This window comes from Talaromyces proteolyticus, assembly GCF_021365285.1.
Source record: "Talaromyces proteolyticus strain PMI_201 chromosome Unknown BGW36scaffold_11, whole genome shotgun sequence".
Classification (NCBI taxonomy): Eukaryota; Fungi; Ascomycota; class Eurotiomycetes; order Eurotiales; family Trichocomaceae; genus Talaromyces; species Talaromyces proteolyticus.
The window spans coordinates 1061392-1087602 of record NW_025764287.1 but is presented as its reverse complement, the minus strand read 5'-3'; the positions used below and the strand labels follow the sequence as shown (position 1 = coordinate 1087602).

General features: G+C 47.8%; 11 protein-coding genes across 11 annotated transcripts; 7 read left to right on the top strand and 4 right to left on the bottom strand.

The window, feature by feature from the left end:
• Positions 1–1134: 1134 nt before the first annotated feature.
• BGW36DRAFT_438124 (uncharacterized protein) lies at positions 1135–2352 on the top strand (the record flags this gene model as incomplete). The annotated part of the gene is made up of 1 exon (XM_046221479.1): positions 1135–2352. The coding sequence occupies one exon, from the start codon at positions 1135–1137 to the stop codon at positions 2350–2352; it is 1218 nt and encodes a 405-aa protein (XP_046068179.1).
• Positions 2353–2635: 283 nt separating this feature from the next.
• Positions 2636–3532, bottom strand: BGW36DRAFT_410666 (Ser-Thr-rich glycosyl-phosphatidyl-inositol-anchored membrane family-domain-containing protein; the record flags this gene model as incomplete). Its single annotated transcript, XM_046219149.1, has 2 exons — positions 3336–3532; positions 2636–3271 (listed from the first exon to the last, which is right to left on the bottom strand). Exons 1-2 carry the CDS (start codon positions 3480–3482, stop codon positions 2636–2638), a joined length of 783 nt encoding a protein of 260 aa, XP_046068178.1. The 5' UTR covers positions 3483–3532.
• Positions 3533–4056: 524 nt separating this feature from the next.
• On the bottom strand, positions 4057–5959 carry BGW36DRAFT_464726 (putative ribosome biogenesis protein Noc4). Its single transcript, XM_046222265.1, has 3 exons — positions 5504–5959; positions 5244–5455; positions 4057–5190 (listed from the first exon to the last, which is right to left on the bottom strand). The coding sequence occupies exons 1-3, from the start codon at positions 5909–5911 to the stop codon at positions 4140–4142; spliced, it is 1671 nt and encodes a 556-aa protein (XP_046068177.1). The 5' UTR covers positions 5912–5959; the 3' UTR covers positions 4057–4139.
• A 141-nt stretch (positions 5960–6100) lies between these two features.
• On the top strand, positions 6101–7334 carry BGW36DRAFT_387147 (putative mitochondrial ATPase subunit ATP4). Its single transcript, XM_046217079.1, has 4 exons — positions 6101–6153; positions 6209–6663; positions 6720–6942; positions 7007–7334. Exons 1-4 carry the CDS (start codon positions 6123–6125, stop codon positions 7024–7026), a joined length of 729 nt encoding a protein of 242 aa, XP_046068176.1. The 5' UTR covers positions 6101–6122; the 3' UTR covers positions 7027–7334.
• Positions 7335–7624: 290 nt separating this feature from the next.
• Positions 7625–11895, bottom strand: BGW36DRAFT_438115 (glycoside hydrolase family 18 protein; the record flags this gene model as incomplete). The annotated part of the gene is made up of 7 exons (XM_046221478.1): positions 7625–9432; positions 9489–9524; positions 9585–9653; positions 9717–9924; positions 10015–10393; positions 10457–11796; positions 11833–11895. The coding sequence occupies 7 exons, from the start codon at positions 11893–11895 to the stop codon at positions 7727–7729; spliced, it is 3801 nt and encodes a 1266-aa protein (XP_046068175.1). The 3' UTR covers positions 7625–7726.
• Positions 11896–13725: 1830 nt separating this feature from the next.
• On the top strand, positions 13726–14398 carry BGW36DRAFT_387143 (uncharacterized protein). Its single transcript, XM_046217078.1, has one exon. The coding sequence runs from the start codon at positions 13759–13761 to the stop codon at positions 14314–14316; it is 558 nt and encodes a 185-aa protein (XP_046068174.1). The 5' UTR covers positions 13726–13758; the 3' UTR covers positions 14317–14398.
• Positions 14399–15420: 1022 nt separating this feature from the next.
• Positions 15421–16499, top strand: BGW36DRAFT_387140 (ankyrin repeat-containing domain protein). Its single transcript, XM_046217077.1, has one exon. The coding sequence runs from the start codon at positions 15486–15488 to the stop codon at positions 16425–16427; it is 942 nt and encodes a 313-aa protein (XP_046068173.1). The 5' UTR covers positions 15421–15485; the 3' UTR covers positions 16428–16499.
• Positions 16500–16527: 28 nt separating this feature from the next.
• Positions 16528–17101, top strand: BGW36DRAFT_387139 (uncharacterized protein). The gene has a single exon (XM_046217076.1). The coding sequence runs from the start codon at positions 16714–16716 to the stop codon at positions 17089–17091; it is 378 nt and encodes a 125-aa protein (XP_046068172.1). The 5' UTR covers positions 16528–16713; the 3' UTR covers positions 17092–17101.
• Positions 17102–17167: 66 nt separating this feature from the next.
• On the top strand, positions 17168–19221 carry BGW36DRAFT_387137 (uncharacterized protein). The gene is made up of 6 exons (XM_046217075.1): positions 17168–17941; positions 17997–18036; positions 18090–18183; positions 18241–18547; positions 18663–18727; positions 18789–19221. Exons 1-6 carry the CDS (start codon positions 17456–17458, stop codon positions 18817–18819), a joined length of 1023 nt encoding a protein of 340 aa, XP_046068171.1. The 5' UTR covers positions 17168–17455; the 3' UTR covers positions 18820–19221.
• Positions 19222–19323: 102 nt separating this feature from the next.
• On the top strand, positions 19324–21117 carry BGW36DRAFT_304380 (putative pheromone response protein; the record flags this gene model as incomplete). Its single annotated transcript, XM_046211962.1, has 3 exons — positions 19324–19575; positions 19660–20229; positions 20281–21117. The coding sequence occupies 3 exons, from the start codon at positions 19324–19326 to the stop codon at positions 21115–21117; spliced, it is 1659 nt and encodes a 552-aa protein (XP_046068170.1).
• A 1145-nt stretch (positions 21118–22262) lies between these two features.
• BGW36DRAFT_400249 (uncharacterized protein) lies at positions 22263–24250 on the bottom strand (the record flags this gene model as incomplete). Its single annotated transcript, XM_046218613.1, has 2 exons — positions 22263–23346; positions 23406–24250. The coding sequence occupies 2 exons, from the start codon at positions 24248–24250 to the stop codon at positions 22263–22265; spliced, it is 1929 nt and encodes a 642-aa protein (XP_046068169.1).
• Between the last annotated feature and the right edge of the window lie 1961 nt (positions 24251–26211).

The following is a 26211-nucleotide window of genomic DNA, read 5'->3' as shown; positions in this document are numbered from 1 at the left end:
ATACCATACTCCAACTGGTTCAGCTGGCTCCACTTACTATTGTTCATGATTAAGAACATTTATTATATACATTTATAATTGTTTTGTTTTTTATTTTATTAATAAGTAGTAGAAATCTTTTTTTATAATTAAAGTTTTTTTTGTATGATTTTTATCTATTTTTAAATATTAATTAGATTTTGAAGTGAGTAGTAGGTTAAAAAGTTGAGAAAATTTGATGGCGTGAGCAGTTGATTTGTAGAATAAGTTATTTAATACTCTATTTTACTTCCTTTCTGTCTCGCTCCAAACACGCATCAGTGAGTATAAGGTATAAGTAAGCTTTTAATATAATTCATCTTAGTGTCTATCTAGGTGCGCGCAGGCATTTGATTGGCACGTTGCTAAGCTCCCAATATTGATGCGTTTTAGCGTTGCTTATATGCCTATCTGGATGCGCGTGTAGGGCTTCTATGCGACGCGATGATCTTTTGTAAATAATACGCTTTTGTTTTATGTTTCTAATATTAGTACAAATTTGTATGCGTATCCCATGGTAAAATGTTGAAACCTAGAGTCTAGCTGACAGCCATAACAAAAGTAAAGACCAAGAATTTATAAGGCGTATTAGAGGCCTGAGCGGTCACAAAACCGTATCGGGAAGCCCCTATTCCGCTATTGTCTTAGCAATTATCAACATTATTGCTGACTGTTCTTGATATTGTTAACCATTCATAACAGTACATATATATTCCTGTACGATTATATTTATTATCAACCCTAGCTACTACTAGTATATATGACTGGGCATTCCCCCTGCGTATGCGCAGTGACAATTGGCGAATATTTGACTTTTAAACACGAGGTGGCGCTATCAGAGGACAACTGGAGCTGAAATGCACCGTTGAGGTTAAGTTCATATGGCTTGTTACAACACACCTTATTCAACGAAACAAGGATCAGAGTCCTGGCTGAGCGTATAGACTTTAGAATCAAGCTTGGCTAAGCCTGCTAAGCTTTCAGCCTGTACATGGGGTCTGCCTCCCTTTTAAACTTGGTATTACATATATTCGTAGGCATTCCGGTAAACTGTCTTCTTTCCATTCAACGTACCGCCATTCTACATATGTATTGTTGTACATCAACACATTGATTATGGATATATACAATAACTTCACTGAGAATTCGCTTCCCGCGAATGCAACGCTCCACTGGACCCCCGTCGCTGCACCCTATTTCCTTCCATGGTGGACATCGGTCATAGGAGGCGTCCTAGATTTGTTTCTAGCATGCCATAACTTTCTCTCCATCTTCCGCCACAAGATCATTTACCAGAAGCCTCCTCACGGCATTGCCAAATGGAATGTATTCACACCACCTGGCCGACACTTCACCCTCGCCTTCATCAGCCTCGCATACACTTTTCTGCAAACCACATTCAGCCTCCTACACATCGCCATCGAAGCTCACAACATCTCAAGCATCCAGCGTGTTAGCGGGGGCAGCTATTTGAACCTCCTGGCCTCACTAGGCACGGTGCAGAGCCCTACCGTCCGGACTATTCCATTCCTCTCTTTCTTCGCCATCCTTAACGCAATCCTCTCCATCACAAACTTCACCCTTCTATCCTTCTTGCCTCACATCGGCACTACGTCGTTTTGGGAGATCTCATCCAATGCCTGTATCGCCGATGTGTGCGACGCTACTTCTCCATACTGCAATTTTGAGGTCGGTGGGCCGGGGATCTTCGGCCTCACCTCTGACACCCTTACGTCGGCGACTTGCGTCAATGCTAATAAAACACTCACCAGTTGGGGTCAGGGGTACGGCGGCTCAGCCCTGAGTTCGATATATACCATCTTCTTCGTTGTCACGATGGGTATTATCCTCCTCATCATGGTCACAGGCGAGCTTTATCTCAAGTCAAAAGGTGATTTCACGCCGACAACATTACTGGCGACGCAACATGCCACCACCAAGACCAAATACTACCATATCCCGCAAATCGATAATGATAAAATAAACCAACCGGGCATCGAACCCACAATACATGTAGAAAGCGGCCATCGGCCTGTCGTATTGAGGGTTAACCCGTGGTTCACTCTCAGCTTCTACCCAATTCTTTTTGGGGTTGTCGTGTCTATAGTTCTGGCGTCTATTAACTGGTATAATTCATACAATGTCGATAATAGCACACTGCAGCTAATCGTGACGATATGTCCGACTGTCTCAGACACAGCTGTGAATGTGCCCGAGGCTGATCTGCCGGCTTGCGCAAGTGTTGGCGTTGTGAATTCTATGACGCTGGGCATATTGGAGTCGATTAAAGCGAAAGGAGCGGCGATTGTATTACGCCTATTGGCGCATCTTTGACGATCACGAGTGTCTTTTGGGGCGATCCCTTTTTTATGGCAGTATAGTGAGATGACCCTAGAAGTAAATAGAAAGTTACATGTTTGATTATATCAATGTTCATTGTTAGCTAATTCCCTTATTTATTAACTACCTTCATAGTGTATATCAACTCGAGATCAAGAATATATACCAGGATCCCACGGCTGCCCTCAATGCACACCAATGAAACAGTCCAGCCTAGTATCCTTGAATTTGATCGACAAAGCAGCATTGTAATAACCTTCTACGTATGCAATCCATCCTACTGAAGAAGCAACATCAACCCAACCGACCCAACGCCCATCACCCATGGAACCGAAACCGAAACACATCCCACACCACCAGTCTGCATACTCGACTCCGCGGAGTCCGTCGACGACGCATCGCCGTGCGCAGCTTGAAACGGTGTGTTCATAAGCGACGGGCGCGCAACGGAGCCCGGCGCCGACGGCTGCCCTGACTCTGTCGTGGCCTTGGCCTCACTCGCGCTGGTCGTGCTACCAGCCGTTGTCTTCTCTGGCGCAGATGTTGGCGCAGACGTTGGTGCAGAAGTGCTCTCCGGCGCATTGGTTCTCTCAGGTGCAGACGTGCTGCTCACATCTGCCGCACTGGCGCTAGCGGTAGTAGATTCTGGCGCCGCAGTGCTGCTGCTTGCGTCTACAGTTCCCATCTGTGTCAGTGAAGCAGCAGCGGCAGGGTCATCGCTGCCCCCACCGAGCGATATCAGCCCCGAATAGTTCACCTGATCGCCCTGGCTGATCTGAAAGGCGTAGTCGCTGCCATTCGGCAGGTCGGTGCTCGGCGTCCAGGTGTATTCGCCATTCTTTGCGTCGTTGGTCAAGACGGCGACGTTGCCAAGGTCCGTTGAGGCGCCTTTGCGCAGCGTGATGGTTGTGGGCTGTAATACAACATCAGTTTGATGGGTCTATTAGAGAAGTATGAGTATGAGGAGGTTCAGTTACAGCGTCTGTCCCGCTGGTCCATTTCAACGTCGCTGGTTGTCCGGCTGTCACGCTTGTAGGCCACTCTGTAAACGAGACGCCTTGGGCAAGGGCGGTGGCTAGGAAGGTTGAGCCTGCGAGGAGGACATTGAGAAATGGCACATGCATTGTGGGAGTTGCGCACGGTATGGCGAGAGAGTTGTTTCGTGAAAATTAACTGTGTGAGCAACACCTCTGTCAAAGCTGCAGAAAGTCCGAATAAATATTTCCTACAAGGACATCGAAGCCGGCGAGAGAGAAAGAAATAGCAAGAACGCACCTCTCAAACTAACCATATTGGACTCTCTCTCTCTCCCACGGAATTTTCATTTTCTAAAGGTTATTCCCTATTCCTTCGATTTGGGTTGTTGTGGAATGTTGACGCGCTCCCGAAATAGGTAGGGATTTTTGAATGACTTGCCCTGAGGAATTCCGCGACTCTTAGTAATGTGCAGTATGTACCCTAGTATAATAGCATGTTTCTTCCTTCTCTGTGCAGGTGTAGGTTGTCTGCTTGGCATTCCAGTCCCTCCCTTTCGTGCTGGGGATGATTGTTTCCTGCACTGGCCTAGTTTGCGCGACAGAGGGGTGGAATTTGGATTATTGAATGTTGGGAATGCCTTGAACATAATTACAAGAGGCGGCGACTCCAGTCTAACTAGTAAAAGGAGAATACAGAAATAATAGAATAAAAAAGTATATTGGAATAAAGTATTGATCTGCATAGATATTTACTCTAGTAGAGGTTACATCCCCAGCATTCCTCGTATGTGTCAATGTATTAAACTAGGAACTAAAATCCCACAATCTTCTAAGCAGACTTCCCGGCGCGCTGTCCTCGCCATTATCTTCCTCTAACAACCTATCCGTGAAGATCCGTTTGGGTATCTGAAACTCCACGACCGGAGCTTTCTTGAACGTTTTCTCTTCAGCCCCCAACTCCGCCAGAAGCATACCATGGTAGTTATAGTCCAGGAAATCTTCAAGATTATACAATTGCTTCGTGAACTGTTCTGATATAATCCGCGCAATCGCGGCCACATTCGGGTGATAATGAGATTGCAGGGTCTCGATTTCCCATAAACTGCTCTCGATGGCGTGAGTGAGGGTTGGGTCTGGTTGGTCGGGGTTGAAGGGATCGCTCATGCCGTGGGCCTCTATTTTGGCTTTTGCTTTGTTGTCCTGAAGAGTGCGATGGAGCATGAATGTGCAGGTAGGGTGGTCTTTTAGGAGATTGTAGATGAATGGGACGATGGCAACGATGGCACTCGGCGGTGCGTTTAATGCGAGCCGAGACAAGCGTTTGATGAAGCTGGCAACAAGGGTAGTGGGCAAATGTGTTGATGCGAGGAACGAGTTCAAAAGACGGAAGAATCTCGAGCGGTGCTTTGAATGGAGAAGCTCTGAGTCTAGAAGCGAGTATAGCTTTGGGTAGAACTGTGGATAGTCCAGGTTCTTTTCCTGGATCAGGTAGAAGAGACCAGATAGAGCGAGAAGCGCGGTAGATCCGCCGGAATTGTACGAGTCGGTTAAGAAGTCCATCAATAGCTCCGGACGGAAGAACCACGGCGCGATGGTGTGAGTGATCTTTTTGAGGAGGGCTTTTCGCTGGGACTCGGAAAGGTTGTTGCGAAGAATGGCCAGCCAGGCCTCTTGCGCTCGTCTCTTGTGGCCATTCACAGATAAGAGAGGATTCTTTTGCGCTTTTTGTGCGCTTGGAGTTTTGCCGTAGAAACTGGTGAACGTGTGGTCTTGGGGGATTGTAGAGTCGCATTGGGAGAGAATCCAGATGAGTACTTCGATGGTTTCGGCAGGGCGATTTTCAGCTGCGTATGTTCTTAGATGATGTTAGTGATATTCTAGTAGAAAAAAATAATTCACCACACATACGAGATCTTTTGAAAGGTATAAAATCTAACGTCGTCGTATTCTTTCATGAACTTCTCAACAAACTCTGTCCGTACTCCCTGGCCATCCTCGGCTTCGACCAGAGCCTCGAAGACAGAAGAAAAAAGACCGGTTGTCCATGCTTGGATTTCTGCTTCTGGTATATGGGTAGCACGGGTGCTGATAATCCGCATCGACAAGGTCAAGGAAGTAATCTGGCACATATCAGTCTGCGAAGCCTTACATTTCACACTGGAACGCACCTGCGAGGAAGAATCAGAATGACGGATAGTCTTTAGAAGAAAAGCCTGGTATTCCTGTAATCTTTCCTTCAACCAAGCCACGATAATCTGCTCCTGCTCAGCAGCTCTCGACGACTGCTGTAAATCACCACCGGCGATAAGCCGACAGAACACGCGACAGAGAGAAACAGCGACAGCGAGGTTCGGCTGATCATCGCTGTTCAGCATGGAAATCAAAGTTGCGATGTTGTTGTAGTATTTCCTCGACTCCGAGATCTGCGCCTCCAATTCCTCGATCTTCGCCTGCTCTCCATTGATCTTATCGCTTGCAACGGCCCGACGCTTGGAAGAGGGATTGGCTTCCTTTGAGGACTGCTTGCGCTTCTTCGAGCGTGTGCTAAGGTCGCTAGGATCTGCTATGCCGGGCATATTGTGATTAAGAAAGCCTGTCCAGCAGAAAGGAAATGGTAATTATTTCTACCAAGTAGAAAGAAGTAAATGATTAATTATTCCCACTAAGTAGAAGTAATTTTCGCGCCTTCCCCGTCCCGGCTAGCGGCTTGGCGCCTGCCAAACTCCATCCCGACGTCTTCCTTCTTCTCCCGCTTTTGACCAGCCCATACACGTCTCTCTCACCGCAATGGCTTCGCGTTTGGCTAAGAGCGCCATTGGTATGTCGCTATATCTTCCCTGCCGTGACTCGATTGCCCTCTAACTCGTTTTCAGGCGCCACCCGCATGCGACCCGCTGTCGTCGCCCGCAGCATCCCTTCTGTCACAGCCAACCTTACGGCCGCCCGATACAACTCCAACGTCCCGGCCGAGGAGCCCAAGAAGAAAGCCCAGTCGATCATCGATGCTCTTCCTGGCAACTCGCTGGTCTCCAAGACCGCCATTCTGTCTGCCGGCGCCGGCCTCTCCATCGCCGCCATCAGCAACGAGCTGTACGTGCTGAACGAAGAAACCGTCATTGCCTTCTGTCTGCTCAGCGTCTTCACTGCGATCGGCAAGTACGGTGGTCCCATGTACAAGGAATGGGCCGAGAGCCAGAGCCAGAAGTTCAAGGACATCCTCAACACTGCTCGTGCCGACCACACCAACGCTGTCACCGCCCGCATTGAGAACGTGCAGCAACTCGGCAGCGTTGTCGAGGTTACCAAGCAGCTGTTTGAGGTTTCCAAGGTTTGTTCAATTCACAATTAGTTACGGTTTGAGGGTTGTGTTAATATATCTGGTAGGAAACCGCCAAGCTTGAGGCTCAGGCTTATGAGCTCGAGCAGCGTACTGCCCTTGCTGCCGAGGCCAAGCAGGTTCTCGACTCCTGGGTGCGCTACGAAGGCCAAGTCAAGCAGCGTGAGCAGCGCGAGCTTGCCGAAAGCGTCATTAGCAAGATCCAAGAAGAGCTCAAGAACCCCAAGGTCCTCCAGCAGATTCTTCAACAGAGTGTTGCCGATGTTGAGCGTGAGTCGCCATTCCTCCCTCTTCTCATATATATATATGTTATAGCGGAACTAACAATTTGTAGGCATTGTGGCCAAGGCTTAGACGGGGTGCATCCTCCATCATGTACAGAGCGGGAGCTACTTGTGTTGTGATACACTGATACACTATACTTCTGAATCTAAAATATCAAACACTTTTCTTTCTTTGTGTTCCCTATGTTGTATATTATAGATCGAAAATGAGGAAGTGCTGCGTTTTACTACCTACATAAACTTAACACCAACCGCTTTACATTCGTATAGACGCGTTACATAAGATTAATTAGGCCTAGCGTATCCCACAAGTACACGGCACACTCGTGTATTGCAAAGAAAATAGCCATTTTTGCCATCTCTAAATCTCAACAAAATTATATATAAACCATAGCTTAAAATTAAGATTATACATAATGGAAGCTTTGATAATAATAAATTCAGAAATTAGTAAATCTCAATTAAAACTGATTAGAATTACTAAAATTACAGTGTAATTTTCTGTATTCTCTGTAATTTTTTATAAGTATCAGTTTATAGTTAATAATATTTATATAGTATACTTATTATATCTAAGTAATTAATATGATAAGGTTTGACTAGGCATTTCTATATAATTTTGCTGAGATTTAGAGATTTATAAAAAAAAAAATAATATACAGTGAAAACACTCATTGCATGTTAAGTGGGAGCCCTATCGCTAAAGGAGTCTTTTCAGAAACCATTATTGGATACGTTGAGTAATATTGCCTTTTTGAAGGCTTCCTCGTTCACTCCAGGCCTTTAGTACATGATCCCTTGATGTGATCAAGGATTTTCATCCGGCTGCCAACCTTGTCGCCCAGCTTAACAATATCTGCATCGGACATTCCGCGGCGAATCTTGGAAGCTTTGGCAATGTTGCCAACATCTCCAAGAGATAGAGGCGTCAAAATTAAGTCCATGATCATGAGTGGAGCGTTTTGAGGGTCGCTAAAAATTCCATAAATATCAGTCCCCACTTCTCCTGCAACTCCAAGAAGGGAGAGAACGGTTGCCACATCTGCCAAAGCGCCGACAGAACCCACTACTTCACCTATAATGGGGAGAAAAAGGAAGATCGCACTTAGAAAGGCCAATATAAGGGCCTTGCGCTCTTCTTCCTCAATCTTATCGGCAACCTGCACCACTTGAGCCATGTTCTCGGTCGCCTGAGCAAGCATTAATATAGGCAAGCTGACTGAATCAATCAGATCATCACTGTTTCCGTACCACCCGTCTAGAGAGACAAGCGTCTGGATATTGGAAATCTGCGGGGGAAGATTAGTGATATTTGATTGGACCTGCTGGACGACGTCCTTGGGGTTTGCCACGTCTGAGGTCGAATAGCCGTTGACAATTGGAATATCAAAATCCATTCCAGTGGCCCAGCAATCATCGTCAGGCTTCGAACTAGGTGCGCAGGCATTGAGACGGTCATAGTTGCCAATCTTGGTCTTGTCCTGGGGGATACCGGAATCAGTGTAAAGATCGGCGTAAAACCCAGAGCTGTTAGTCAGAGTCCAGTAAACGGATTGCTCATAAGGGTTATTGGGTCCATATCCACGCTTAGAATAATCCGGTGGACAGGGTTCAGTCTCATTAACAATATTATAGTTCAGTACCTGTTGAGGATGTCGATCTTCCAAGACTGAATGATAGCAGTCTCCGTCAGAGAAGCAGTAGTCGCAATAGCTGGGCTGGCCAGATGGTTGATTACTCTTGCAATGCGAACAGCAAATGGAGTATTCAGGCACGATACAAGTGAAGTATTGACTGCCATTAGCGTAAATAAAATCATGCATATTTCCAGCGGCGCTATCAGAGATAGCCTTGGCATAGGTCTTGAACTTGGAATCGTATCCATCATTATTCAGGCTTGTGTAATTGGTCATAGCCTCCGAAAGAAGATTGTTGAGAGCAGTCAAGGTGTAAGGAAGGACACAATGACTTGGGATATCTGGCGCTGCACCATCGAGATCCTCAAGCGTGTTATACGTTGCGTCGCAGGCTTCTATGGGCGATGTGGCTGGAAGCTCATTATCAATGCCTAATGGAGCTTCATTATCGCCAGTCCACTGTTCCAAGTCAACAGCCCATTCAATCGTACCGCCGAAATTAAGACCTTTGTAAAACTCTGTGCGTGTACTCTTCGTAGTATCTGTCATATATCCGATCCACGTCGTGCCATTGAATAGCATGTCTGAGTCGCTGCCAGGGTCGAACTTATACGTCACGCTTTCATTTATCCACTGTAATTGCTCGATTTCGGCATTGGAAATGTATCCCGGTGTTACAGTGCATACACCTGGGTCAGCGCCAGAATTTGGGCCAGTGAATGTGCACTTGGGGTTGAAGATACTCTGTTGGCATGAAGCTGGATCGCTCATGCCAAAAGACCGGCCATAACTAGCAACTCCGACGATCACCTTGTTTGCAGGGACACCGGCTTTGGTAACTGTTTGAACGTTAGGAAGACCAATCCTAGATTATGTGCTGGGAGTGTAAACATACTCATAGACAGAGAATATACTGTCTCAGTAAGGTTGACTAGAGAATTTGTGTGTCAGCTTTGATAGAAGTGTCGAACAAAGAATAACGTTTACATACCATGGCTACGAAGACAATTCCCTGTCTCACAACCGTCCTGCGACCATTTATTATTATAGTCCCACTGGCCTAACATGGGGAGTTATCTGGTTAGTCTTCGAAATAGTGGTCTCAAACAAGTTGTAAGCGTACCATGAAGATCATACGTCATGTAGACAATATAATCAAGCTCTTTGGCCATTTCAGCAATAGGGAATGCCTTGAGGTACCAATAAGAAGCTGGAGCGGCAATAGACATAGTCTTCCCAGAAGGTAATTTCGCCCTGAGCTTTTTAAGAAAGGCCAGGTAGTTGGGAGCGTCTGAGGCCAGACCAGGCGGGATGCCGGGGATATCAGGTGCCTATAATAAAGTTATTATTTAGGTCAGATTGCTAAATTCATAACCTATGACCCAACAGAGTGGAAAGATATATGGATAAGGTAGTCTTACTCCAGGGTATTCCCAGTCGATGTCGACACCATCCAGTTTTTGCTCGTTGAGATAGTCAACAATGTTGGTCACAAACGTGTCGACATTAGCAGGATTCATAGCAGAGCGAAGTTCATTGTAGGTTGAAGGATCAGTAGAAATGCCCCAGCCGCCAAATGAGAGGATCTTATTTTGCGGTAGTTGAAGGAAAGCGGGGAACTGTTTATACGTATCATTCACAAAAACACTGTAGTTCTGGGTATTAATAGATGCGAATGCCCAGTGGGCATGAGTATAATCAGTATAAGCTAAATCTCCAACGAAATAATTGAGACATGATCGGTCCCAATTCCAAGACTCATAGTACCCCACCTTTATGTACGAGGATGGCGCATTAGAACTAGAAGGATGACATAGGATAGTTAGCTTTTATTCTGAGAGCAAGCAAAAAGCGGTATCTCACTTGTCATGAATATCAAGCCCACAGTTGGAGATACAACCATTCTTATTTTTGGGAGCCGTTCCTGGGTTTCCTGCTGGCCCAGACCCTGCTGTACAGAAATCCGGAGTCTGACCACATTGGCCCCATATATTGCAGCAGACATTGAGTGGACAAGGGTTTAGATCAGCCAATGTTTCCTTTCCAGTGGGGTTCTTTGTCCCTAGGACAGTGGGCCCGCATATGGCATTCGCAACAGGAGCTGGTAGAGGAGGCTTTCCAGAGCTGAGACATATGTTCATCCCAGCCATGATATCATTGCAGCCATTCCAGCCCCATGTAGTCCCGTTATTAAACAACTCTATTTGTGTAGAATTGAGTCCATTAGAGGCGGCAATTGATGAACAGTAGTCTCCCGATTTCACACTGTATGTGGCACAGGTCCCATTGGCATAGGGTTTGGGAGTTATATCCGGCAAACTTCCAGCAGTACAGCAGACCCTCTCGCCCACTTGTAAAGTAGCGCATAAATTGGATTCTTGAGGGTTGTACTTGGTCAAGTCATTGCCCGATATACCGCACTTACTAGCTAGAGAACCGCACGAGTCGCCAGAGACCACCGTAGCAGTCTGACAAGTGCCTCCCTCTCGCTGGTGTAGCAGATGGCGCTTAAAAGTACTTTTTGTAGACTTTTTCGGCAGCGACAACTCGTACCAGGCGACGTTACTGAGTTGGGTGGCCTGTTGAGTACTGTTGACACAAGATGCTACGCTCCATGACTTCACGGCCTTCTGAACAGAAGCAATATTCCCGGAGGTATCAATGGAAACACCAAAAGTGTAGTCCGCATTACGGCCACTACCACAAAGCTGGGCTGTCATTGACTTTGGAGCCGTTGATGTCTGCTGTTTGAGCTGCTTCACCAACAATGGAATGGTCTTAGATTTGTCGATAGCCGACCCACTATAGATCCCAACGACTACGTCGCCATAGTATGCAGCCAGAAACCCAGTCTCACAATGAGTCGAATCCGCTAAATACGTCGAGAGGATATCCAATGCTGCCTCGAGATCTCCGCCTGCTTCTGAGTTGCTAGTGTCACTTTTGAATAAGTCCAACGACTGCTCGGTTCTTTGGGTTGGTACGATGCATGTCGAAGATGTTAAGCGCTTATAAACACTATCAGATGTTTCATTGCTGGCTTTGGCCGTGCAAGTCCGAACCTTGACAGTGCTCGAAGGGTCTTCTAGTGGATTGTGAACCGCAAAATCAAATAACATCGGCTTTTCGCAGATTCCTAAACGATAGACAGACGAGTAGACAGTCCATTGTTCCGGTGTGCCGGCACACTGCTCTGGGCAAGGCTGAAGTGCAGAATAGAAACTGTCTGGGCCATGAACAATGCTTGTAGCTGCGACTGTTGTCACAGCCAGACTTGCCGTGGCAGCTCTCTGCACCCACATTTCGTCCCCGCCAAGCTCGTGACGTGGATACAAAAGACGAAACAAAAATATTCAACTAACGATAGACTGTTCAGTTAGACTGCCGGGGAATAAAAGAAAAGAGCGAGAGTGAACACCCAGATACTAGTGTGAAGGAATGAATGTGGTGTGTATCACTTGATATAGAAGATAAATTGAAAGTGCGGCAATGCTACTCCCTCTTCTTGTCTACATCCCAATTTATGATATATGCCCCCATCTCCAAACATTGCCAATTTCAGTAAGAACAAATTTTAAAGTTCATGTGCCGTCAGCGCCGGCCTGAGACGAAACAAGTACAATTCAACCTACAGCGCTTAATAGCCGAGTGATGCAACATGGAGACTCCAGAATGTATCGGTTGCTCAATGCTTCCATCAAGGGGGTTTCCTTTTCCTGGCTCTATTCTTGCTGCAACTAGTGCTATACTGAAACAAAAAACTCCGTTAATTACATGTATTTGGCCCTTATCTCTCAGGGTCCAGGCTAGTTGTGCCGGTTGTTGCCGAAAAGCGCCAGTTGCGAGCCTATCAGCGATTCTGATAATAATAACAAGCAAGTAGGGGCATTTTTTACCGCCAACTTAGTCGCCGAAGACAATGCTTTAGGCGTAACAGAGATAAAAATGGTCTGTCCCTTCGGCTACGATTTGACTGGCCAGGCGAGATTAGATCGAGGACGGTCTTAAATTATTGACGTCTCAAAATCAGCCTCATCCAACACGGCGCCTCGTTAGAGGGGTTGATTAGTAGAGAATCGGCGCGTATGTTGCACTAGCAGAGGGTCACTAGAAGTATGTCCACTCAACTCGAGGCAATATTATGCACTCCGTAGAACTCTCCTTATCTACTCTACATATGTCCTTTAAAGAAGTGATAGCCCGATGAAACGTGGCGGCGCGGCTGTTCGCCCCATTGAGACCTATTCATAGTCCTCAATTGTAAACATCATGCAAGCAACCTGAAATTCCGACCTCGTTTCAATGTTGTGTACCAACGAATCTTTTTAGCCGCACAATTCAGGAGACATTGTGATACCGCACCGCCAGACTATGGAATAGTTCCAAAAAAAGTTATGCTCTATGCCTATTGTAGTGTAATTTCGCCCGAATATCAGAGTGCATAAAGAGTACATGTCATTCTCAGTTTGGCCAGTCTCGGTGTTCTTAGGTATAGAGTGTTGCCCCCCGTTACTGTTCCTTCTACTTACTTTATCCCCCCATATCCTTGTTGGCGAAGACAACCCTTAACATTTCTATTGTTTGTTGTGGGCAAATTATCAACTGCTTCCACTCTCAAGCTTTTGAATAGCAGCGCTGACAAACAATCTGCAAACATTACAAAAAATCTCGCCATGCACGCCTTGTGGATTGGAGCTCTTCTGCTCTTCAGCCGATTGCTATCCCCAGTCATTGCTGGCGGAGAACGAGCTTATGCAGAGAAGTAATATTGATCTGTTGAGTAAATGAAATAATTCGATTCTGACTTCATGCAGGATGCTGTACTGGTTTGATTATTGGATCGAAACTCAAATCAAGTCAATGGATAACAAGTATACGTATACCGTTGCTCCTGGCTGTGAGGGACCACAGGGTAAAAGGTGTACGTTCGAGGAGCTCATGACTTAGTACGTTTCCTTTCTCGGGGCAAGTGGAGAATTAAAGACTTGATGTACTAACTTTGAACTACGAGCAGTATCTGGTCAGAAAACCAGAATCCCGGCACGAACGACAAACAAAAACCGAGCAAACTAATTCTCCCCGAGGAAGCTTCTAGAAAGATCAATTTACTTAGCCTTAATATAAACCAATTTTTTGGTTATGTGGCCTCAGCTAGGTTTAATACGATGGCTGGCCTTGACGGCTTCACTGATTCAGCAAAACTGATGCCTGGTGTGGGTGATTACTACGACGTGCTGGCTAGAATGGGAGATCCGATTAAGAAGTTCAGCGATACGGTTGATGCGACAATTAAGAAAAACCCCGGCGATGTAAAGAGCAATTACCCAAAGGTCTGGCAAAGAGCAAAAGATACCACGGCTGTATTGGTTGCACTACGAAGGATGGACTCAGATGATTATAGAGCTAGAAATTTCGAAACTTGGTTGACTGGATACGATGGGTGGCCGTCAAAGACCACTCCAAAAATAGTGAAGACGAACCTCCAGACAGCGCTGAAAAGGGATATTCCGGTGATAGACTTCCAAAAAACTATTGAGCAGAATAAAGGAAAGGTTCCTGACATTGAACAACGGTTGAGGGTTGTCAATGAGAGATATCTGGCTAGTGCACAGGGCCTTCCGCACAGTAAAGCTATTATTGCATCCGAGCAGTCAATGGTAGGCTGCGAGTGCAAGAAGAGCTTTATCCCAACCCATTTGAAGAAGATCAAGCGAGAGAGTTAGCGGAGTACAGAATTGTAGATATTAGTATTGTTTCGAAACTGATAAGAAGGCTCGCTCTGAGCCAATAGTCCATATTTAGCGCAAAAATTAAAGATGAATGTAATTAGTAGGGGCCAACTACCTGTGTCTTCAACCGCCAGCTTCACAACCAATCGCTAGCAGTTCTTAACCGCGCAATATCATGGTAACCCCGTCGTCGACATATTGCTTTAATTCCCGATACCAAACAATACAGTAATTTAACATATTCCATTTTCTGGAGGAATAAACACCCCCCCCTTTCTTTCCAGCTGTTAACAGCACTCTTCTGCCTGTGATCTCAATTGCAAGGCGATTACAACCCAAGTGCAAGAAGAAAGTAGGAAAATCTTCAAGGGACAGCTGATACACGCAAAATGGATCCAATGACGGATATCATCTACGACTTGGACCTAGTGCGCGAGTACTTGAGGTCGCATGGCTCAGGCGCAATTCCAACCGTCATCAAGGCAGCTACCGAGTATGGTGCAGCCGACATTCTTGACGAATTGCTCTCGGATGGAGTCAACCCAAATCTACGAGCCATTGGTGCGGATGATCTGTCTGGCGTTCGGGCGAATTTTCAGGAACGCGAAAAGCCTATTAGGTTTGACACCTTGGACGACGACCATTGGTACCCTCTCTATCGAGCCTGCAATTATAGGCAATATATCAAAGCAACCCGAGAAGGCCACTCACGTATGGTCACAGCTCTACTCCGACATGGTGCAGATTTATACGCTGTTTTCCGTCAAGCTTTTGCATTTCCTGGCTTCTTTCCACGTTCTATCTTCCCTGGAGAAGATATTCCAGTAGCTCCGCCTGGAGCTCCAGACGACATTCGTCGTAAGTTCTGGGAAAATCGTGGTTTCTGGCCAGACAAGTATAGCTATGAAGACGAATTCGGAAATGATTCAGATGATGACGATGAAGATAAAGCGCCACCGGAATATGGTCTTCGTTCAGTCCTCCATGCTATCCTCGAGGATAGCCTCCTGATCACACCTATCTTAGACTTTCCAGGTCTCACCCTTGATCTGGAACATCGTGACCCTCAAGGACGCACGCTCCTCCTCTCAGCTTGCCGAAATGCCCTTGGTGCTGATGCTCTTCTTGATAGAACTCATGCTGATCTGGCATGGGACTTCACTATGTTGCGTTTCTATAACAATCCATTTCCAGATCCCTCCGATTACCCAACTGCAAGTACACTACCCCCTACAGCAATTAAGGCGCTACTAGATTTAGGCGCAGATCCTTTAGCCACTGATAATAAAGGGAAACATGTACTCCATCATCTACTAGAAGCTGAGGATAGAGATCGGACACCTATAATACGGCAATCCCTCCGTTATTTAGCCTCTCACTTTCCAACTCTAGTCAATCAACCCGATTCCAATGGAATGTATCCTCTGCATACAGCGATGCAACGTGTACGAAGACTCCGTGATGGCGGACGCATTGAAATAACTGATCCAGAGTTCTCGGTCGCCGATCTCATTGCCGCAGGTGCCAACCCTCACGTTCGTGACGCACATGGCAACAACGTACTGCACTATATTGCTGATTTGGGTGATATGTTGACAAATAGTGGTTTGACCGAAATTGATATGACCTTTTCTGGCGAATGGAGCGCTACAATAGGGTGTCCAGCAGCAGCCCGGCGTCTATTCGATATACTGCTTGACCAAGGCGTGGATGTAAAGGCTCGCAATGATGCCGGGCAGACGCCCATGCGCATATTGCTTGATAGCGGTGGTGCGTGGATGGCGAAACGGGGGAGGTGGAGGGGAGCAAGTTCTATTTACTCCAGCATGGAAATCGAGAAGCTTGCAGATGAGACAGAGGCCAAGGTATTTGATAAGTTTGGGGTGGCAGGAGTTGACTGGAATGAACGTGACGAGCAGGGCAGAACTTTGTTGCATGCCGTTGCCGCACATGATAATAGGAGAACTGTATGGAGGTGCAAGTATCTTCGAGACAGAGGAGTAGACCCGTTGATCCGTGACATGTATGGGAAAACCGCTGTGGATTTAGCATGGGGGGTGGACCGGGTTGTTGAGGCGTTGCAGGATAACGACGCTAAGGACTGAAGGAATAGCAATGGCCTTGATAGCTATGTGTTACTACAACCTATTTGGCTTTTTCTAGTCTTTTATATAATAAAAGGAAAATCTCCTGTTCAGTGAAGTGTATTTAGATCCATATCATAATAACCAGAACTCTTAGATATATGAATGACTCCCAAGCTAGGGAGTGTGTCTTCACATATAATGTCTCAATTTCTGTTTATCGAGATGACTTGATAGTTCCTGGGTGCTAACTTCTGATTTTAGCAGATGACTCGTTAAATCAACATCGGTATCACTCTAGTCTATCATGATACTATGGCTCCTAATGCCCTTTCTGCTGGTAAACTTGGCATTAATGAGGCTGGCTAGGCTGGGACTGCCTCTTTCGCCGTGTAGGTACCATAGTAATCTCTTACGGTTGATGATACTTGCGCTGAGGAGCCCTAGCGTCATCCAACATCTATTTCTTGATGTCTGTGTATTCCGGCCTGACATATGGAAGGTAGTTGAAGAAATTAATAATGGTATAGTTCCAATCCCAGGTTTTCTCCTACATCATGATATACATTGTCGCGGTAACTGCCGTTACAATAAATTGGTGGGACATATGCCAGAATTCAAGATTAGTGAGGAATACACATATCCATCAACCACCACTAACAAGGTTGAAGTTGACAATCGATAACCAAATAATCCAAACAATTTAAAAAGCAATGCATACATCGCCAGTTTTAAAAGGCCAGAAATGCTGGCCAATAATGATTAAATGGCAAGCCAGCTGCCAAGGCGCCAGAACCGAACTCTGTCACAGCCTCAATTATTACGCGCCGTGCCTGGCTGAGGTTAAACGGCGATTTATTTTTAGCAAAAGAGTCTAATGAATCTTGAGCAGACTCCAACACTTCAAATACTTCAAATGTTTCTTTGCGCATTATTACAAAACCAGTCTGCTATTGCAAGAACAATAATCAACCACCAGGACTAAGATCTTCCCCATACTCACTGTCACAACTCACCCCCGCAGCGATAACCGTATCAGCCGCGCCACCATGCCATTGAGGGACCTCCTCCACAAACGCGACACCAGCGATGCCCGCCCATCGCAAGAATTCAAATTTGTTCGCACAGACACTCACACGCAAGAAATCCTGAACCCACCCTCCTTCGACGGCAGCAGCCAACAAGTCGACGACCCCTCGTCCCTATCGCCTCGCCGCAAGTCGTTCTTCCGGCGCCACTCGCGCTCTGACTCAAGCCATCAGCATCCTCACAACCCTGCCGAGGAGAAAGAAAAAGAAAAAGGCGAGCGCCGAATATCGAGTTTCCTGCACCTCGACCGCTCATTGGCGAGAAGCAATAGCACGAGCTCAGTCAACATCCCCGCAGACTTGCCGCAAGTCCAAGACGATCTTGCGGAGCAGGATCGAGAGGCACAATGGGAGAAGAGAGCGACGAGGCTGGTGCAGGGCAATCCGATGCTGCAGGATCGGCCGAGGAGTAGGAGTAATTCGACGGTTAATGAGCCGCAGGGCGATGTATGTGTTACTACCTAGTAGTTCTACGCGGGAGGGTTCGTGCTAACGAAAATAGCTTAATATTCAAGAGGCGATTCGGCTGCATGAGAATGGAGGTAAGGGGTTATCAGTGTTGCGATTTGAATGGGATTAATGCGTGTGTTTTTAGAGCTGGAAAAGTCAACGAAAATGTTTGGTATCCTTGCAGATCCCAACGGCGCGAATAACGCATTGGGTCAGGTTCTGTATGGACTTGCACTGCGGTACGTTTGGTTTGATATCCGCATGTACCAAGTATGTATATGCTGATATTTGTTCAGACATGGCTGGGGATGCGAGCCCAATCCGACTAAAGCAGTCACATATCTCTCAGCAGCGGCGTCAAACTCTGCCTCAATAGAAGCCGAAGCGCTGCAAGCAGGTGTGAAGAAAGGAGGATCAGCCAAGGGCGAGCTCGTGCTCGCTATCTTCGAACTGGCCAATTGTTTTCGTAATGGCTGGGGCATCGAAAAGGACCCTGTCGCGGCCAGGCAGTACTACGAGACGGCCGCCAATCTCGGCGACACCGACGCCATGAACGAGGCTGCTTGGTGCTACTTGGAGGGGTTTGGGGGGAAGAAGGACAAGGCAAGTTTTTTTCCCCCTGTACTTGTACCGTACCTCTGCGTGATATCATGATATCATGACATTGGCAATCCCATCAGTAAGAACTAAATCGGCGGACTAACTCGCCTGTCTGCAGTTCACGGCAGCCAAATATTACCGTCTCGCGGAAGACCACGGGAACAAAACGTTGGGCAATTCTTGGTAAGCCGTATAATTGTTTTTTATTATTGGGTTGCTGGCTAACCGCTGTTACATCACGCAGGATATGGAAAGAGAAGTACAACCCAAAGTAACGACCATATCATAGTGAATTGGATATCTGAATCCTCTGTTTCTATTATTTGCTTATATCGGCTTCATCGACGTGAAATTAGGTAGCGATTCTTGGAAGTTTTAAATTCTTCTTGTGATGTATTTCCTAGCATGTTAATAACTTTTGATCTCCTTATATGGGTCACCTTTATATTCTACCAGGGATGGCTCGGTGGAACAATAGCAAATGAGAGCCCAGATAAATACACACAAAAGACACCTGAATAAATATAAGAATGGTGAATAGAGGCTATTATCATCAATCAGTCTATCGAGGAACAATAGATCTGCTTGGATAGCCCGGCTAGCCCGATTGGGGCTGGCCGCCATCCAGCTTGAGCTCCGGCCCACCCTCACTCGTGCCTTTCTTTTCTTAACCAGGCTCTCTGTTTATTTTTTTCCATCCCCATCCATTGACCCTCGCCTGCATTTTCATCTGCTTCCCTTACCTTCCTACATTCACAACCCATCCTCAAGCAGAAGATATGCCCCCCAAACGCGCTGCTGCAGAGCGCACTGCAGAGAGCGAACCCAAAAAGGCTGTCGCTGCTGCTGCCGCCAAACCGCGCGGTCGTCCTGCTGGTAAGAGCGCCGCAAAAAAAGACGACGCCGCGAAGAAAACCAAGACAACGCAGGCTAAAAAGCCTCTTCAAGAAGCAAAGGCCAACACAAGCGCGAAACGCAAGGCCGCAGAGATCGACGAAGAGAAGCCGGCTACCAAGAAACAGAAGCGTGTTGTAGAGACCAAGACTGCCAAACCCGCCAAAACCGCCAAAACCAGCAAGACTACTACCAAGAAACCTGCTGTGAAGGAGGCCAAGGTCACCAAGGCTGCAAAACCCCCCAAAGCCCCTAAAGTTCCGAAAGTCCCGAAAGAGCCCAAAGCCAAGGCTGCTCCAGCTCCCAAGCCGAAGAAGCCCAAGGTTGTCATCAACACCGCGCCAACCACGCAACTCGATGTCTTTGCTTTCGGCTCAAACAGCAACGCCGAGCTCGGCATGGGCGATACCTTCAAGAAGGCAGACTGCCCGCGCCCAAAATTCAACACTGTCCTTTCCAACGCCGGCGTCGTCCAGATCTCGGCTGGTGGAATGCACGGTATTGCTCTCACTCACGACAACAAGGTCCTCACGTGGGGCGTGAACGACCAGGGCGCATTGGGCCGTGACACGAACTGGGATGGTGGTCTTGTTGATATGGACAAGGCTCAAGAGGACTCCGACTCGGATGATGACGAGGAGATCGAGGTCAATCCTAAGGAGGCGACTCCCACCGAAATCGACTTGTCTGGTGTTGAGCCGGGCACTATCTTCACTCAAGTCGTTGCTGCAGATAGCGCGTCTTTTGCTCTGACTGATGATGGGTTGGTCTACGGATGGGGTACATTCCGTGTAAGTGTTTACTATTCTGACGCGTCAAACACGACTAATAAATCCACACAGAACAGCAACGGTGTTTGGGGCTTTTCGCCTGATGTTGAGATCCAGCGAACTCCCACTCTTATCCCTGGCTTGAAGAGCGTTATTAAAGTGGCTGCTGGTAGCAACCACGTTCTCGCTCTCTTGTCTGACGGCAGCGTCCACTCCTGGGGATCCGGCGAACAAGACCAACTCGCGCGTCGCATTGTCGAACGTCGCGCAAAAGAACAAGCTCTCGTCCCCCAGAAAGTCGGCACCCGCCGTGGCTTCGTCGACATTGCCACCGGCGCCGACCACTCGTTTGCCGTGCACAAGGACGGCTCAATTTTCGGCTGGGGTCTGAACAATTACGGCCAAACAGGCATCCCGTCCAAGGCCGGCGAAAGCGAAGCCGGCATCCTCAAACCCGCGGTCATCCCGAGCTTGAAATCGCACAAGATCACGCAACTCGCAGCGGGCAACTTCAACAGCCTCGCCATCACGGAGTCGAACGAGTGTCTTGTCTGGGGCCGCATCGACAACCACGCCACGGGCATCGAGCCCACCACCCTAGCCCTCTCCAAGGACGATGTGATCTTCGACGAGCGCGACCGTCCTCGCATCCTAACCAACGCCACGCCCATCCCCGGCCTCGCCTTCTCCTATGCTACCTACGGCACCGAACACGCCATCGCCGTGACACCCGACGGCAAGGCGTACTCGTGGGGCTTTAACTCGTCCAACCAGACCGGCCAGCCAGGCGACGACGATATCAAGGTCGCTACCGTGCTGCAGTCCAAGGCTATTGCCGACAAGAGCTTCATCTGGGCCGGCGCAGGCGGCCAGTACGGCATGATCGCGTCGGAGCATGCCTCCACTTGAAAAAAAACTCCATTCAACATTTGTTTTACCTCTTTTAATCCGCCGTGTACATAGCGTTTCTGATTTTATTCTAGTTTGGTGATTGATTGCGATTGATTGCGATTGATTTTGGTGCATTTCACTCCCATGGAGGTCCCTCCTCCCTAATATCTACATATTCTACATATGTATGGAGGGAGTTAGTTAGATAGTAATACTGCTTTAATTCACTCGTCCTCCTTCTCCTTACAGCTACCAAACTACGTAGCCATAACGAAGCACATCTATACACATGTATGGTGTGTATATAGCGAAAGGTGCATGTGGAGAGAAATGTATCATCATTGGTATATATAGTCATTATTCATTGCCTTTGCTTTGCCTTGTCATTTCATCAGTCATGAAAACGTAACATCCTTGACCTCACCTCGAGTCAATCAAATAATCAAATCAATCAAATCAGAATAGAGAACAGATAAGAACAGAACAGACTCGCTCGCTCGCTTGCTTTAAATCACAGAGTCCAAGTAAAAGTAACGTAATATACTAAAACGGTAGCGAACGCCCAACGCACCGTCAGCGAGGTGAGTAGGGTAGGTGGGGCGTTCGCCACGCTTCCTCATCAGGAAGAGGAAGAGAAAGAATAGATCTGTCGTATATATGTAGTATGTATGTAATCCTGTTGTCATTCCCATCATAATCACCCTGAAGGATGCTGGATGCTGGGTGGAAGGTGATTGCTCGTCCCGTCTTTCGTTTTGCCTTTCCCAATTCAATAACCAAACACAAACCACAAAAAAAATAATTACATGCCATCTCCTACTAAACAAAACAAAACAAAACATGTACAATCAACAGGAAGATAAAAGTAATAAGCATAACGCAAAATGCCGACCATGCTAATCATTCGCTTGCTAAACAAAACAATAGAAACAAAAGATAATCAAGCCGCTGAAGTGCATAATCAAGAACGAAAAGAGTCATGCAGAGTCATAGGGTCGTAATAATCATCCACATGAACATAGGAGCTAGAGCGGCGTCGAGCCACCGGCATAGCATAAGCGTGCCGTGCGCTTTATATTGTCAAAGAAGGGTATCGGCTAGGCCAGCCAGACCGACTACCAGAATCAAAGAATCAAAGAGTAGAGGGGGGTAAGAGTGGAGTGTTAACTGCTTTGTCCACACTCGCGAACCATACGCTTGAAATCGCGGACTACTTTCTCCGGCACGCGATCCCATAATAAGGACCGTGAGTACACATCGGATGTGCCCCTTGCCTCGAGAGCCCGTTGCTGTGCGCCATTGCTGCGCATTGCCGCGAGCGCTTGTTGGAGGTTTGATGGTTGTTGGGGAGGCTTGAAGTCAATGTCATCTTCGAACGTAGTCAGGGCGTTGTATTGCTCTGGGTTCAGCGCAAAGACTTGCTCGTTTTCTTGCTGTTTGGTGGGCATAGCGAGGTTGGTGTGGAGTTGTTCGAGGGGTGAGGGTTGGGGCTGCGCTTGGGAAGGAGTGGCCATGTGTGCCATTTCGGCGCCGGAAATGGTGGTAGGGAGATGAGTGGAAGCAGTGTGAGTGGAGGGGTTGGTGACATCAGAAGGTGCAGAGGCGAGAACCGCCTTCAAGACATTTGCAGATTCAGCGCGATACTCGTCGGAAAGCTTGGGCAAAGCGGCAGAGGACAACGAGGCACTGTTGGAGGCGATGAAGGCGCCGAAGAGCAGGCACATGTAGAACGCGTTCCAGCTGAAGGGGTAGTCGGCCTGGTTGATGACTTTGTCGGTCTTTTCCGTCTTGATAGGAACCAGCGACAGGGAGTTGTCAGGAACAGCAACGGGCTCGGCGTCGAGCGACATCTCGTTGACCATGGAAAAGTCCTCCCAAGGACTGCTTTCCATGGGGATGTTCTCGAACTCGCCAAACTCGGTGGTGAAGGTGGTCGGGTTGGATGTTTTTAATTGCTGCTCCATCTTCTCCATTGCTTCGCGGAGGATGTTGTTCTTCTTGCGCAGCTCTGCTGTTTCCAGAGTGTGCGTGCGAATGAGTTCGTCTTTTTGCATGTGCAAGGCCTCGATGTATTGATTACATTGCTGCTGCGTGGATAGCCACTCGCCTTTTTCACGGAGAAGCTCAGCTTCACGGATCTTCGATGCCTGTAGAGCTTCTTCCAGATCGGTGATGGCGTTAGTGAAGTGCTTCTTCTCCTCCTCCAGCTTCTCGGTGTGCAACTTCTTTCGTTGACGGGAGTCGAGACTGTTTTGTTAGCAGATATTATAAAAGATTATAAAAGCTTATAAGAAAGAAGGACTTACGCGGCCTGCCTGTTCCGCAGAAGACGCTTCTGTTGCTTGAGCTCCTTGATTTCCTCCTCGTTATTTGACTGCGCAATCAACTGGTCGATGTTATTGAGGGTGCGTTCCGCAGGAATCTCAAACCGGGCGTTCTTCTTGCGAATGCCGTCGCGCCGGAGATGTAGATTCGAGTCGGTGCGATACGTTGGGCTCCGAGTTGGCCGCCCGTCGCCCATGTCGGATGAGGGCATCCATCCTTGGCTCGACTGCGGGGACATGGCCACGCCGCCGGGAGCGCCGAACACATTACCACGGTACGCGATCTGCGCATAGTTGATGGACGAGATCGGGCCCACGGCGCCCCCGGAAAATGCCCCCGCAGAGTTGGCGTCGTTGAAGTCCTGCGAGAACTGATCATACACGGGAGTCGGCGTGCATGAGCCAGAGCCCCGCGACATGGGCCAGGAAGCCTGCTGCGCTTGGGCTTGGGCTTGCGCATACGCGGCATTCGCCTGGGCGGTGTCTAATCGCATGAACTGATTGCCTGAATCGTACATGGCCGAGTCCTGCCGAGATGGATGCGACTGGGGTTGTGAATGTTGTTGCTGTGAATGCTGCTGCTGTTGCTGCTGTTGTGTGAAGTCGCCCCAGACTGGCTGTTCTCGATAAGTCAGACCATCGGCATTGCTGTGATCATACGACGGCCGGCGAGGGTCGGCCATAGAGGCAACCTCTGGGTTGGAGTCGAGGATCTTGTCGTCCAGCACGCTCATGTCATCCTCTTCCGAGAAAGCGGGTTTTGTCTCAAGGGCGGCGGCGGGGGCTTGTTGGTAGAAATCAAAGGGCTGCTGTGCAAATCGTGCCATTATGAAGAAAAAGGGCGGAAGGTAGAATTTTAAAAACAACTCAATAAGCTTAATAAGACGTCAAGAATGGTCGAAAGGAAACTGTGTGTAGCGAGCGAAGGCTACACGACGAGCGACGAAGAAGAAGCGGTGTACGATGACGGTAATTGGTGTGCGGGGGTGCCACACACAGAAAAGGTAGGCTGCGAAGACACAACCAAGGGGAGGAACAGGGAGAAATTCAAGAGGGCCGACAGAGAGGTGCCACCTTGAAAGAATAAAAATAAAAGCTGCGTTGAACTGATGTGTGGGATGGGAGAGGACAGCAGCAGCAGCACCCATATATCTAAAGCGGTGATGGCGTGCAATGATCTTGGGACTAGAATCGGCGGGCTAGATCGAGTACAGTTGGGCCCAAGATCCACGATGGGGCTCGGGGAAAGGAAAGGCTTAGGTAGAAACGAGAGGACTCAGTAGTTCAGTCAGTGCCATTAGGTCGTGACAGTGCTGAGTCTGTCGGAGGAGAGAGAGTTGAGTTAGTCTGGTGGGCGGCCGTTTTGCTGCGAGCCAGAGCGAACGAACGGTCATGGCAGGTACCTCCTGCCTCTGTTTGTGCTCCTGCCATTTCTCGTGTATGCCGAGTTTGGCGGGCGGCGCTTATTGGATGCTTCGTTCTCGTTTTGGGCAGACCTGCAGCTGGTATCAAAACTCGCTGCCCCCATACTATTTGCGTATTTTTGGCCTGCACACCGTATGGCCAATACACGTGCTGCTCACTTACGACGTAATATCCCACTCTCTCTTATGTTTCTTTCTTATTTTACTTCTCTTTATTATTCTAGCTGTTGCTCAAGCACTCTCAGCCAGTGCTTTGCCCGTGTCTGTGACGCCCCACTGGCTCTGCGAGTCGTGAATCATGGTGCCTAACACTGCTCCCACAGTTCCTCCTTGGTCGGAGATACTGCATGGACGCGGCATGACTGGATGCGAGCGCTTGAGCGTGATTAGGCGCCCGATTCCTTTTATAGCTCTCTTCTTATTGACATCGGCGTGCTTTGGCCGCCTTCTTGGAGTCTGATTATAAGGATTAGTATTATAAGGATGTCTGGAGAATAACAGCCTGTCAGAGCTCCCTGCCGGTACCAGATGACGTTGGACATTATCAATTATCAAGAATGATGACCGTCTTGTACTTGTTTGCATGACATGCCCAAAGCAGTAAGCGCAAGCACCGTACTACAGTAACTTAGTAGACGAACCAGTGGTCAGTCAGACAAGGCTCAAGCAACGGGCCGTCGATCTAATCTCCCATCGAATCAGGCCAAAATCCGACTGGTACTAAGTTAGGCTAAGAGTGCGTGCTAAGTAGGAAGCAGTAAGTACTAGATATGGTGGAGGATCAGATGCATTTGGTAGGTTGTTACAGATTAGGTCATGCTGTCATGCCACCCTGATCATGATCAGACTGATGATCGGTGTGACCCTGGTGGTGTGCATGGGACGTGATGTCTCGGATACCTCCCATTACCATATTTGAGAACATCGCCATAAATGTCCGAATCAAAGTTAAACAAAAGTCAAATATTACCGTGACCTCTCCTGCTGATGTTGCGAAATAAGAATAAGAACTGGAACAAGAGAAGGATAATAAGAAAACATCATCATGATGGAAGATGTATTGCGTACCGTAATTTACACGGCTCCAGACAGCGCTCCCCCAGCCAATAACGTGTCAGAGATACACCACACAACAAGAACTCGAGACGACGGACCCAAATATGACAGCCGTTTATTGGCTGGAATTTTCCCAAGAGAGGGGCCATACCGCAGCCCGGCGAATCAGGATCGGGAAAATACCAAGGGTCGGCCCGAGGTCACGTCGACTGGATCGAGCTAGTCCAGACTACGTTAGACACAATCACTACATGGAAATACCCTCTCATTATCATTTAATATTCTCATTATTAATGGTGTCTGCAGCT